Here is a 12,635-nt window from a genome sequence, read left to right as displayed (position 1 = left end):
CATGGTCCCAGCTGAACTGCAGCCCTTGAGAAGCCTCCTCTGGGATGGGGCAGGAAGGCAGTGAGGTGAGAAATGCCTGACACCAACTGAGCCAAGGCAGCAAACAGGGGCTGGAGGAAAGGATGTAACGTCTAAGAGCTGAGGCAGACATATTCAGAAGAGAAATGCAGCACGTACTTGTCACAGCAAGTTAATTAACAACAGGCCTGTGGCAAAGGGAAACCCCCTTGCATGGTCCCACAAAGACCAGCTGAGGCTGAGCTCTGAGTCAAGGGCTCAAGGCGAATGTCAGCCTTGGCACCTCCAGGACAGACCATTCCCTTCCAGCCTAAACCCTGGGGCACAGCAAGCAGATCTGGGGCTGTGGGGCAACATATGGCAGAAGCTGAGGTCCCCCCCTGAAGCTGAGGCAGGGTGTAGACACCCCTGTGTTGTCCCAGCAGGCAGCCACAGGTCTACGAGATATCCATCTAACCTGCTCAAGGACCTGCCACCACCTCGTGCCACCCTGCCAGCCTGGTTAAGGAAAGGGGACACACACCCAAGTCCTGGCCCCCCCACTGCCAATGGGCCCGTCACAGAAAACTCACTCCCTTTACACTTATTTATAGCAGGAGGCTGGATTTTGTTCAAAACATAAAAATGGGTTTCAGCAGCAGCCCAATAATTATTTCAAGTGTGGTCATTTTTATTGCCATGAATAAAAATCAAAGCTGCTCTTCTGAAGTCACCATCTGTGGTTTCCCCAGGTTATCTATGAGCAAAGGTCTAGATTTAGAACTGTACAATAGAAAAGTGAAACAGAACAATAAATCCCATCCACACAGTTCTTGTAAAAAGCTATCTATTTCAGTTTTCACTGTATAAAAACACCAAGAGGATCTTGACAGGGAATACACAAGCCACATATGGAGTTTAAACAATGTTACCAATCTCAAGTGATCTGGGTAAGGGTTTAATAGTCGATGGTGCAGCCAAAACCAAATTCCTTTTAATTCCAAGTTTTCCTTCCTCCCCAGAGAAGGGGGGGTGTGTGTGGAAAAAAGCTGTACAGTGAGGCCATGAAGACACTGCAGCCTGTGAGAGGGCAGCTGGTCTCATCAAATTGCTTCAAGGTTTACCCACTGCCACCAGTGGGGGGGCTGGCACAGGTGAGAAGAGTCAACCCGACTCTGTAAACCAAGGACCCCGAGGGCATGAATCCCAGCATCTCATGGGCATGAACCCCAGCATCTCCTTGTGGGCTTCACTGGATCTCCCCCATGTACAGTCTCTTGTCGCTGGATGCAGAGAGGACTGTGGGAGAGAGGGGGGGGGAGAGAGGGAAGAATATGAAAATGAAACACAACAGTTTGAGACCTCTGCTAACGACACCTCTTTGGAGCTGAAGTATCCATTTTGCTCACTGTAAATGACCTAGACAGCCAAATTTCATTTGCTGCCCCAAAACACTTCATGGAATTACTCCTCTGGCACCTGGTCACACGCTGTGTGGCTGCCCTTCCTGTCCTGAGGCAGACTGTGCCACACAACGTCTGGGCATTCCCATGGTGAGGTGTTCACACAGGCTGGTAACACTCTCCAGCGTCCTGAAATGTCATTTTCATGGCAAGGAGGGCCCAGCCGGCGGGATTCCCGGCCACCAGAGGGCACAGCTCGGCCGGGAAAACCTGCCCGGGACCTCTTCCTTTGAGCAGAACTGGCAAAATACAGCTGGGATCTAAATACCAGAGTCTACTGAACCACCTTCACCCAGAAGAGGCTGTGCAGGATTTCAAAACAGGTGTTGAAGGAGTGTGTCAGTTCCAGCCCAGAAGTGCTGCTCTTGACACTGACAACGGTTTCACCTGAGTCCAGGAGAGGTTCTCCCAAGGGAAGTGGAGAATTCAAGCTGCACCAGGGCAGGTTCAGACTGGACATTAGGAAAAAAAAAATTCCCAGCAAGAGTGCTCAGACACTGGAACAGGCTGCCCAGGGAGGTGGTTGAGTCACCAGCCCTGGGTGAGTTGAAGGGTCGTTTGGATGTGCTGTTGGTGGAGATGGTTTAGGGGAGAACTTTGTAGAGTAGGGATGATGGTTGGACTCAGTGATCCCAAGGGGCTTTCCAACCTAAATGGCTCTATGATTCTGTGATTCTCCTGCATTACACAGTTTAAGACTCAGCTTGAAAGGGTGATGGGCCATCTCTTTTAAACTATATTATTACCTAAAAAGGTTAGAGAGATGATCCTTGAGGTCCTTTCCAACCTGTCATTCTATCATTTTCAGCATTTCTGCATGAACTCAGGCTGGTGTCTGTCATCTTGCAGCACTCTGGCTCTCCATGCAGACCAGTATCATGCAGTAGGTGCAGCAACTGAGAGGAGGAACGTTCCCAGAAACCAACTGCATCACTCATATGCAATGCCTGAACAGGTTTGTAATTTTTATTTTCAGCTGAGTGATTGATTCACAAAGAGGAGCTCAGCAGAACACAACTGCAAACAATCTGCTCCAAACTGGAGAGGAAGAGATTGCTCTGCTCTCCCAGCACAGTCCCTGACCTGAAGGCAGGGCAATGAATAAGCAAGGAACAAACCCATAACTCAGGGCCCTGCTGCAGAGACTGCCAGTCCCAGCACAGCCCAGCTCTTGACTGCACTTTGGGGTTGACTCTTGTTAGTTTTTGGCTGGAGCAATGCAGGGAGCTGGCTGACACTGCCAGTGTTCCCACAGAAACAAGCAGCACCCTGTGGTCCTGCCTGGGCCCACACTGAGCCCAAAAGCTGACACCAAACCTGGGCTCAGCTCGTGCAGAGTGCTGAAATGGTTCTGAAGAAGCCACCAGTGCCACGTGCAGGACACCTCCAGAATGGGGACAAAACCCACTACATAGAGTCTTGTTTGCTTCCTACAGCTTTTTGGTAAGCTGGACCCTAGGCTGGAGTCACAATCCCTGGTTGCTAGAACTCCTTAGATAGAATCATGGAATCCCAGACTGGTTTGGGTTGGGAGGAACCTTAAAGATCATCTAGATCTAACTCCCCTGCCCCCTGCCATGGGCAGGGACACCGCCTACCAGCCCAGGTTGCTCCAAGCCCCATCCAACCTGCCCTTCAACACTGCCAGGGATGGGGCAGCCACAGCTTCCCTGGGCAACCTGGGCCAGTGTCTCATCACCCTTCCATTAAAGGTTTTCCTTCTCATATCTAACCTAATCCCCCTCCCTTTTCAAGCTTTAATCCATTTCCCCTTGTCCTCTCACTCCCTGCCCTTGTCCAAAGTCCCTCCCCAGGTTTCCTGGAGCCCCTTCAGGCACTGGAAGGTGCTCTAAGGTCTCCTGGAGCCTTCTCTTCTCCAGGCTGAGAATAACCATTACCAAAGGCATGGTTATATTCCTGGTGTCCAAACCCAGACAGCCCCCAAAACCTTTTTGCACGGCCCTTGGGAAGTCCAGACAAGCTCCAGGCAGCAGCAGCCAAGCCGTGGCTCATGGGCACCCTCACAAACCCAGAGCCCTCCTGGGCAGGACACAGGCACAGAGACCCTGTGCTCAGCCTAGGACTCCAGGGCACATCCAGCCCAACTCCTGTCTGCAGGAGAGGAGCAGGCAGGAGTCTGCCAGCCCCAAACTTGTCTCTGACATTTGGGGCTCTGGGCCCCACACAATTTTGGGGCTGTTTTCCAGAGGATTAGCAGTTCAGCCAGCCCTGTAACTATTTTCCCAGCTGATTTGTGGTGGGAATGACTTACTAATGGGTTCCTCTGGATGGAAAGCCAGCTCGTTCACTGATCCAGCATGGCCTGGCAGCTTGTACAAAATCCTCCTGGATGTGGTGTCCCACACATAGACAAACCTACAAGAGAGTCATAATGAGGACAGACATTTGAGAAGGTTAAAGCAGGTTGCCCCCCCAATGGCTCCTTCCTGCAGCAGTTCCACCACCCAGGCTGTAGCAGATGCAGCTCTTAGTGTGGATAAACAAGGAGCCTCCCAGGAGCAAAATGCTGCACTGCCAAGTCCAGAAGAGCAGAGGTCTGAGCAGGTAGGAGCCAACATGTCAACTCAATGTTAAAAGCCTCACCACCACCATGGGATGGCAGCCCCACCTCATCCCTCCGGGTGCAGAGATGGATTGGAAAGTTTGGGGCTGTGGAGACCCTCAACAGAGCAGCAGCCCAGTGGGTACAGGAGACAGAGTGGGAGCAGGGAGGAGGGTTCTCACCAACACCTGCCTAGGAGCCACTAGGTCACCCTTGGTTGGGGCTGGCTGGGAAGAGGGCCTGGCTGCTCCCCCAGCCCCTGCACAATCCCTCACAGCCAACAGCCTTATAGAGGGATTTCTTCCTGCTGGATGTTAAGGTCCAGATCCATCTCCCAGCCCTTTTTAGGGGGCCGAGCAGATTGTGCTGAGCCCTTTGGTGACCCCCTGCAGCCCCTGTGGTCTCCCACCACTGCTGGGTCCTGCCTGAGCACCCCACCTTGTCGGAGGGCAGCAGCAGAGGCCACTGGTGTCCTTCAGGCAGCAGGTCAGAAAGAAAGTGGGGGCACCAGGCATGGATGAGCTTCCAGATTACTCTTATAAATGGTCTCAGAGAGCATCAATCACACTGTACCCAAGTCACCTCCCATGGGTTGCTGCCTGCACAGTGTTGTGGCCACGTGCAGGCTCCACAGGGAAGCAGGGCAATGCTCTGCCCCTGCTCATGGTGAGTATCTGCAGGAGGGAGGAGGTGTTTTAATACATCCAAATAAGAAGAGCCCCAAGTGACACCCCACAAACAACCCAGGCCAGGTGATGCTGCACCACACCTGCAAGGAACCCCACAGCCCTCCCTCCCAAACACTACAGCCTTGCCAGGTGAAATGGCATTTGTTACCAGGACCACAGCTCTGAAAAAAGAAACAGTGGCTTAGGATATCTGCCAGTTCTGGGTTACACTCACTCTGCCTTCTCCTTTTGCTCTTCAGGGAGGTGACTGGCAGCTAAAATGAAATCTGCTGGGGCAGAAAAGGGAAGTGGCAGGGCAGTCATGGTCTGGGTTCAGTGTCAAGGGCAGCTCTGCTGCTCACACACCCCAGAGGCTTCACTACAGCTATTTACAGGGACTGCAGAGGGTGAGGGCACAGGGACAGCCCATAAACCACATCTAAAATCAAACTACTGCCTTACACTCCTCCAAAGGAAGGTTGCTGCAAATGCTACTGGGCAGCCCCACGTTTATAAATCCAAGCATGCTGGAAATAAGCAGCTCTTTCCTCAGCCCAGCTTTGGAATACCAAGGCCAGACCATTCCAGGCTTATGTAATGCTACAAACAGTGGGCTCCTCAGCTTCACCTGCTCCTTCCCATTTGTCAGGGCTTTGCAGGTTGGACAAAGAACAACATTTGCTTGTACAATTTGCCTGTTGAAATAGACCTGAGCTGCTTTTCCCAGCCAAAAAGCACTGAATCATTTATAGCACTTGCTGGCTAGGGAGAGAAGACACTGGGTGCCAACACAGGGCAGCCCTGCTTTGTTAGCAGCATCCACTGTCAGGCTGGGGTTATTCTTTGGCTCATTTTCTTGAAACACAGGAAAAAACTCAAGCCTGCAACTTAACAACCATGACTGTTACTTAAAGCAGCATTTCTTCAATCACAACTATTTTATCTAGCAGGCAAGACCTGTATCAAGTGCCTTCTCAAAGCACTCTGCTGTTGTGTTTTTCATTTGGTGTTGCAAAGCAGGCAAGGGGCTGAAGTAGTTGATTTTACTATAACCCTTCTGAAGGGCACTGGACTGGGAAGGAGAGTCACATCCCAGCCACTTGCTGGGACAGCTGGCCCCACTGTACCTGGACAGTGAGAGCTAAAGTTCTCCATATCCTCTACCAGAAACTCATTAATTTGCTGATTACTACTGCTCCATGCCCTGGACTCATGGCTGGACCCATGCCTGCAAGAATTCCTGTCTCCATGTCACTGAGTACATCTGGATTTACTCCAGCAGAGGCTGGTCTCCTTGATGGTGACCTTCAGTGTCCAGCATGGACCTTTTGCTGGCTTCCTCCCACTACTTGTTTTACTCCCCAGTTGCCTCAGTTTACAGAATATCTCATTTAAAAGTCCAACGTGTGCTAATTTGGTCAGATCTTTATTTCTTCTTTCTCATTAATTAAAGTAAGGCTCAACAACAGTCCCTGGAACACCACTGGTGCTTCCTGCAAGCCACCATGCAGCAACTTCACTGGTATTTGTGGTCCTCACCAGTATAAACCCCCTACTACACCCTACTTCCCAGGTACCCTGCTTCCAGAAGACTCTCACAGGCATCTGCCTGTACCTAGTTCACTGTCAACCACAATCCTGTCACCTGCTGGTCCTAGTGCTGGATCGTGTGGTTGACCATAAGCAGCAATGCAGATCTCTAGTCAGCTTTTGACATCAAGATGATTTTACAGCTCCTCCACGGACAGGAAGGCAATATGGACACATGGCTACAGGAATCAGGGCAGACAATGCTCACAGAAGACCCCAGAGGGTTTTGGGGTTTTCACATACAACTCTGAGTCTTCAGATTATGATCCAACTCATTTCAGGGGTGCCTGTAAAATGATTTAGGATTGAAGGTAACAGAGGCAGTGGGAACTCACCTGTCAGCAGATCCCCCTGCTATTTTACTTCCATCTGGGGACCAAGAGCACCTCAGAAGATTCTAAAATAAAAGAACAATTACAGATCTCTTTCCAGAGGAAGATTTGGTTTTCCTCTTCTACTTGAATTAAAATCACCCTGAGACTTTAAATATCATGAGCACTTCCCTTTCAGAAGATGAGATAGTAATTACAGATTCAGTTTTACTGCTGGAAACATTCAGTGCCTTGTTATTTCACACAAAGTAGATCGTAAATGTAGAAAATACTTAATTTACAGCTAATTATGGTTGAACCAAGCAAAGAAATCTTCTTACTGCAGCTTTAATTGGAATCCCACTTTGTGCGTTAATCTTTCTGTGAGTTCTTATTAAAGCCTTTCTGGTTTAAACTCGGATTGAAAAAACAATTTCTGGAGAAGTTAAGAGCAGCAGCATTTTACAAACCACCACGTTTGGATCTGCAGTGCACTCACCTTTTCAAAATTGTGTATGTTCCCCTGAAAAATCTTCACACATCTCTCTTTGGGGGCAAACGGCCGCACGTCCCAGATGCGAACTGCAAGAGAGAGTTCCCAGGCATCAGCTGAGGAAGGTGGGCACAGGGCAGGGTCAGTCCTGGCAGGCCTTCCTTGTCCCAAGAAATGCAAAGACCTGGTCATGCTCCTCGTTTCCTTCATGCCTGTTCCCCCAGAAGCATGTAGGTTTCCCTACATGAGCATTTGCTCGGCTGAGCACCCCTCGCAGGACACAGGCAGTTTGGAGCTGTGTTGTCACTCCCTGCTGTGGGGACACATCCAAACCACCCCAGAGGGAGCCAGACTGCAGCTGCCTTCAACTGGCTGCCCAGATTGTGTCCCCACTGCCCTCTGGGAGAGGTGGCAAACCCTTCTGATGCAAAGGAGGTGACTGTCACCAGTGTGACAAGAATTCCAGCTTTATCTCTGGAGCCAAACTCCCTTCCAAAATGCCATGCAAAGCCAGCACGAGGGAGCAGCATCTGACAGCTCTGCTGTGCTCCCCCCCAGGAAGGATGTACCTGTGTTGTCCATGGCATTGGAGAGCAGGTAGGAGCCTTCTGAGCTCAAGCTGAGGCCAGTCACTGAGTCTGCATGTCCCCTCATGGTGTAGGTGAGCTTGTTCTGGCGAAGGTCCCAAACCTTTCAGACACAACATTGTGGTTTGGTGAAAAAATCACTGTTGGAAAGGCTGTTGCCAAAGTGTCTCACACGGGTACTTATCAGGCAGCTGATGGCATCAGCTTTCTATCTCAGGGTCTGGATGGCTAAAAGATAATGCTAGAATTGTATACACTGTGTATGGAAAAGGGAATTTGCCCCTTGGAAGACTTCTTACCTAATGTGTCCAGATACCAAGGAGTTACACATCAGCAGCCCCATGAGCACAGGAATCCTTCTCTACCTGGATACAGCTCCCAGATTCCACTGACTCATGGCATAGAGCAGCAGTTGTCCAATCCCCAAAATTTCATACTGTTCTTTCCCAAAGAGTCACTGCCTTTCATGGGGCAGTGGGAACAGATCTCACGTCAGTGCTACACTTAAGGATGGCCCTCTGACAAGCACATGCTCCCCATGGCTGGGTAAGGCTGGAGCCCAAGGCACAGTAAGACAGACTGAACCACAGGACTGTCAGAAGCTCAGTTACCAGCTGAATGAAACATTGAGCTCACTCTTAAATAAGAACTTTCCACACTAGCACGTGACAAAGCAAACTGGAGCAGAGGGCAGAGAGTGTGGATGTGTCACCACATTTACTTTGGTTTACCTCATATATGGCTTTAGAGCCTGAGGGCTGGGCACAGGCTGGCAGAAGAGCCAGCAGACCACACTGGCTCCAGCAATGTATGACAGCAGCACTGGGATGCCTGGCCAGAAATGCCAGGGCTGCCCAGGCTGTCACATGGCAAAGAGCCCTGGAGCAACTCCCTCTGAGTTTGTTGGCCCTGTATCAACAGGGAGGTCACATACTGTGGGACCACATGGCTCTTGTGACTGTAAAATTAACCAAAAGGCTTCCACACTTGTCCTTGACCAAGGCAGGATGTAATGGGATGGAAAAGGTGCACGAGGCCATAGAGGTTCAGGGGGACATGGGTGTCCCAGGGTGTCCTACCTTAATATCATTGTCGATGCCTCCAGATATGATCTGATCACTGGTGTCATTGAAGGTGACAGCCAAGACCTGGTATGTGTTCTGGAATGTCTGGACAGCAGCTTTTTTCCTGATATCCCACAGCTGAAAAACACAGCAGTTGGAAAACTTGAACAGAGATACTTAATGATAAAATTACAGGGAGCTGCACAGATCCTTGGCAGAGTCTCCAACTACTCTCCTGAAATCCCTTCTTTTAGAGATCTCTATAAAAATCAGGGCAAGAGCCTGGTGTGGTTGGAGCAAGGAGTGCAGGGGAGAAAGAATGGCCAGCATGTGAGATGTCATTACCAGCTTGCCTTCTCCTGCTTGACCAGCATGACCAACTGAGCAGAGGAACCTTCTTAATCCGCCCCCATCAAGAACTACAGGAACCGGGAGCAGCCACATTTTATTTCCAATTTTTTAATTCTGAACTCAAAAGTTATCAGATAATGATCAGAGTAACAAAGGGCTGAATTTAGCCCACTTAAATGGCAAGCCCCCTTGATATTCTTTCTAAGATCCTGTCTTTCAGACCACCTCCTGACACTGACCTTGACCGTCCCGTCGTCGCTGCCGGTGCAGACCAGCTGCGGTCCCCGCCGCGCCGGGTAGCAGGAGTTGACAAACGAGGTGTGGCCCTTCAGCCTCTTCACCCTCTCTCCAGTCTCACTGTCCCACACAGCCACGGTTTTGTCAGTGGATGCTGAGAAGAGCATGCTGCAAAGAGGAATTGCCACCATTTTTGGAGATCATTCTCCCCTCCCACGTTTTTTTACTCTCAAGTTCCGCGGTCGAAGCTGGAAACGTTCTGCGGGAACGGGTCATGGAGAAGAATCTCCCCCGTGTGCCAAGACAAAGGTGGTGTCTCAGGGGAGGCTGACTGACAGCAGGACAGCTACACTGGAGGCACCTCACTAAAACCCATTTCTAAATACAAACAGACTGGTTTTTCACCTCCTCAAACACTCTGGGATGGGCACAAGGAGGAAAGCTCAGTGGAGATGGCTCAGATGCAACAGTGGAACAGCCTTTTAAACTAACAAATATCTCACTTGCTTTCCTTCCTTCCCCACTCTCTCCCAAATGACCAACACTAAATTCCTCATGTTCCTCAAGATTGAAATCAAGGCCATCAGTGGGTGGCCACTCCAGATCCTTTGCTCAGTCCCAAGCAGGCACCACTCCTGAGCTGGGGAAGCCACACTGCAAGTGCTCACTGTGTGTGGACTGAGCAGGGGAACTGACAGGTGCTCTGTGGGGCTGCAGCCAGAAGAAAGCACCTTCCTTGAGGAAGCACCTTCCTCTGGAGCAGGCTGCGTCCTGGGAGATGCCCACACAGGCTGTACCTGCCATCCGTGTTATAGTGCAGCTCCATGACCGCCCCGCTGTGCCCCTTCAGGGTGGCAAAGTTGTCACAGTCCCCGTAGACGTTCCACAGCACTGGGGGAAAAAGGAAGGGAGAGGTAAGGACACACAGACACAGCTCCCTGCTGTGGATGGAGCCATCCTCTGGGAATTCAGCAGAAGGAACTATGCCCCATTGCTACTACCCAGCCTGGGATGTTCTACAGCAATAAACAGCATCGTGTGAACCCCAGAAGGACCGAGGTGGTTTGAGCTGATTTATGGTTTTACATCCATCTGAGTTCATGAAGAACAGCAATAATCTTCACCTCAGCAAGTCAAAGCATTAGAACCGTTTCTGCAGGCTGCTGCAGTCACACACAAACCCACAGTTACCTCTGTAGGAGACATGGGAAGGCAGGCTGTGACCAGCCCCACGTGAGGACCAGCAGGACAGTGACTGCCCAGCGGAGAGGGAAGAAGTTTCTCTCCTCTCCAGGGGAAGCACTTGGCACTCAGTATCCAGCAAGCTGAGGGCTGAGGTCACAGAATGGTTTCAGTGTTAAGGGACCTGAAAGATCTTCCAGATCCAACCCCCTGCATGGGCAGGGACACCTCCCACCAGCCCAGGCTGCTCCAAGCCCCATCCAACCTGCCCTTCAACACTGCCAGGGATGGGGCAGCCACAGCTTCCCTGGGCAGCCTGGGCCAGGCTCTCACCACCCTCACACCCAAGAATTTCCTCCTCATGTCCAGCCTCTATCTCCCCTCTTCCACTTTTAATCCATCCCCCCTTGTACTCTCACCCCCTGCCCTTGTCCAAAGTCCCTCCCCAGCTTTCCTGGAGCCCCTTCAGGCACTGGAAGCTGCTCTAAGGTCTCCCTGGAGCCTTCTCTTCTCCAGGCTGAACACCCCAACTCTCCCAGCCTGTCTCCAGAGCAGAGCTGCTCCAGCCCTTGGATCATCTCTGTGGTCTCCTCTGGACTCTCTCCAGGAGCTCCATGTTCTTCTCCTGTTGGTGGCTCCAGAACTGGACCCAGTTCTCCAGAGGGCATCTCAAAACAGAGAACCACCTCCCTTGACCTGCCTCAAACCCCACCAGAGCAGAGTGGCTCAGACCCCAGCAGCCCCCAGCCCGGGACTCACGGATCAGCCTGTCGAAGCCGGCGGAGGCCAAGGTGCTGCCGTTGGGGTGGAACTTGCAGCAGTACACCTCCCCCTCGTGCCCTGAGAGCAGCATGATGGGGGCCTGCAGGGAGGAGCAGCGTGGGGGGCCCTGTGGGAGACAACGGGGGAGCAGGTGAAGCAGCATCCCAAGGGGAACAAGGGGATCCCCCCAGGGCATGGGCAGGACCCCCTCATGGGTCTTCCCACACACCCTCCATCCCCTCAGGGGCTTTCCCTCACATCCCACCATCCCCTCACTCAATCATTCTGGTTGGAAAAGACCTCTAAGATACCAAGTTTAAACCTTCACCCAGCCCTGCCAAGGCCACCACTGACCCATGTCCCTCAGCACCACATCTACAGGGCTTTGAAATCCTTCCAGGGATGGGGACTCCACCCCTGCCCTGGGCAGCCTGGGCCAGGGCCTGACAGCCCTTTCCAGGAATAAATTGTTCCCAATATCCAATCTAAACCTCCCCTGGCACAACTTGAGGCCATTTCCTCTGGTTTTGCCATTTGTTTCTTGGGGGAAGAGACTGACCCTCCTCACTCCAACCTCCCCTCAGGCAGGTGCAGAGCCAGGTTTCCCCTCACCTCCTGGTCTCCAGGCTGGACACCCCCAGCTCCCTCAGCTGCTCCTGCTCAGACTTGTGCTCCAGCCCCTTCCCCAGCTCCACTGCCCTTCTCTGGACACGCTCCAGCCCCTCCATGTCCTTCTCGTTGTGAGGGGCTCAGAACTGACCGCAGGATCCGAGGTGTCCCCTCCCCAGTGCCGAGCGCGGGGGGACAACCCCTGCCCTGCTCCTGCTGGACACCCCAGCGCTGACACAAACCCTGCTCCCCCTGATCCTCTCCCGGGCCTTCCCCCCTCCCCACACCCCCTCCTGGGCCTTTCCCCTCACCCTCTCACACCCCCCCGGGGCCCTTCCACCTCTGTGACCCCACAGCCCTCACTCCCCCCACAGGATTTCCTCACAACCCCCGCTCCCACCCCCTTATCCCTCCATCCCCTCACACACACAAACACCCCCCCCCCCCCCCCACGTACCGCCTGCAGCAGCGCCCCGGGAGGGGGCTGCCCTCCCCCGCCGCCAGCCCCGGGCGCCCCCGGCAGCTCATGGCGGGGCCGCTTGGCCGGTGCGGGCACGAGGGGCAGGTCGGGGCCGGGGGCAGGGCCGGGAGCGGGGCCGGGAGCGGGGCCGGGGCCTCCCGGGACCTTCCGCTTCTGCTGCTCGATCATGGCCGCCGCGCGCGCGCCCGGCCGCCCGCCCGCCCTCTCACCCCATTGGTCGGCGCTCCCCCTTCCCCGCGCGCTGATTGGCGGAGCGCGCCAGGACGGCCCCGCCTCC

The 12,635-nt window shown here is 52.9% G+C and overlaps 1 protein-coding gene across 1 annotated transcript; it reads right to left on the bottom strand.

Annotated features, from left to right (window-relative positions):
- Window positions 1-827: 827 nt before the first annotated feature.
- Window positions 828-12,532, bottom strand: SNRNP40 (small nuclear ribonucleoprotein U5 subunit 40). Its single transcript, XM_051637872.1, has 10 exons — window positions 12,335-12,532; window positions 11,266-11,395; window positions 10,122-10,215; window positions 9,327-9,492; window positions 8,752-8,874; window positions 7,655-7,775; window positions 7,092-7,174; window positions 6,617-6,678; window positions 3,733-3,836; window positions 828-1,296 (listed from the first exon to the last, which is right to left on the bottom strand). Exons 1-10 carry the CDS (start codon window positions 12,524-12,526, stop codon window positions 1,247-1,249), a joined length of 1,125 nt encoding a protein of 374 aa, XP_051493832.1. The 5' UTR covers window positions 12,527-12,532; the 3' UTR covers window positions 828-1,246.
- Between the last annotated feature and the right edge of the window lie 103 nt (window positions 12,533-12,635).

The sequence above is a fragment of the Apus apus genome, chromosome 21 (assembly GCF_020740795.1).
Source record: "Apus apus isolate bApuApu2 chromosome 21, bApuApu2.pri.cur, whole genome shotgun sequence".
NCBI lineage: Eukaryota > Metazoa > Chordata > Aves > Apodiformes > Apodidae > Apus > Apus apus.
This window is presented reverse-complemented; position numbering and strand designations above follow the sequence as displayed.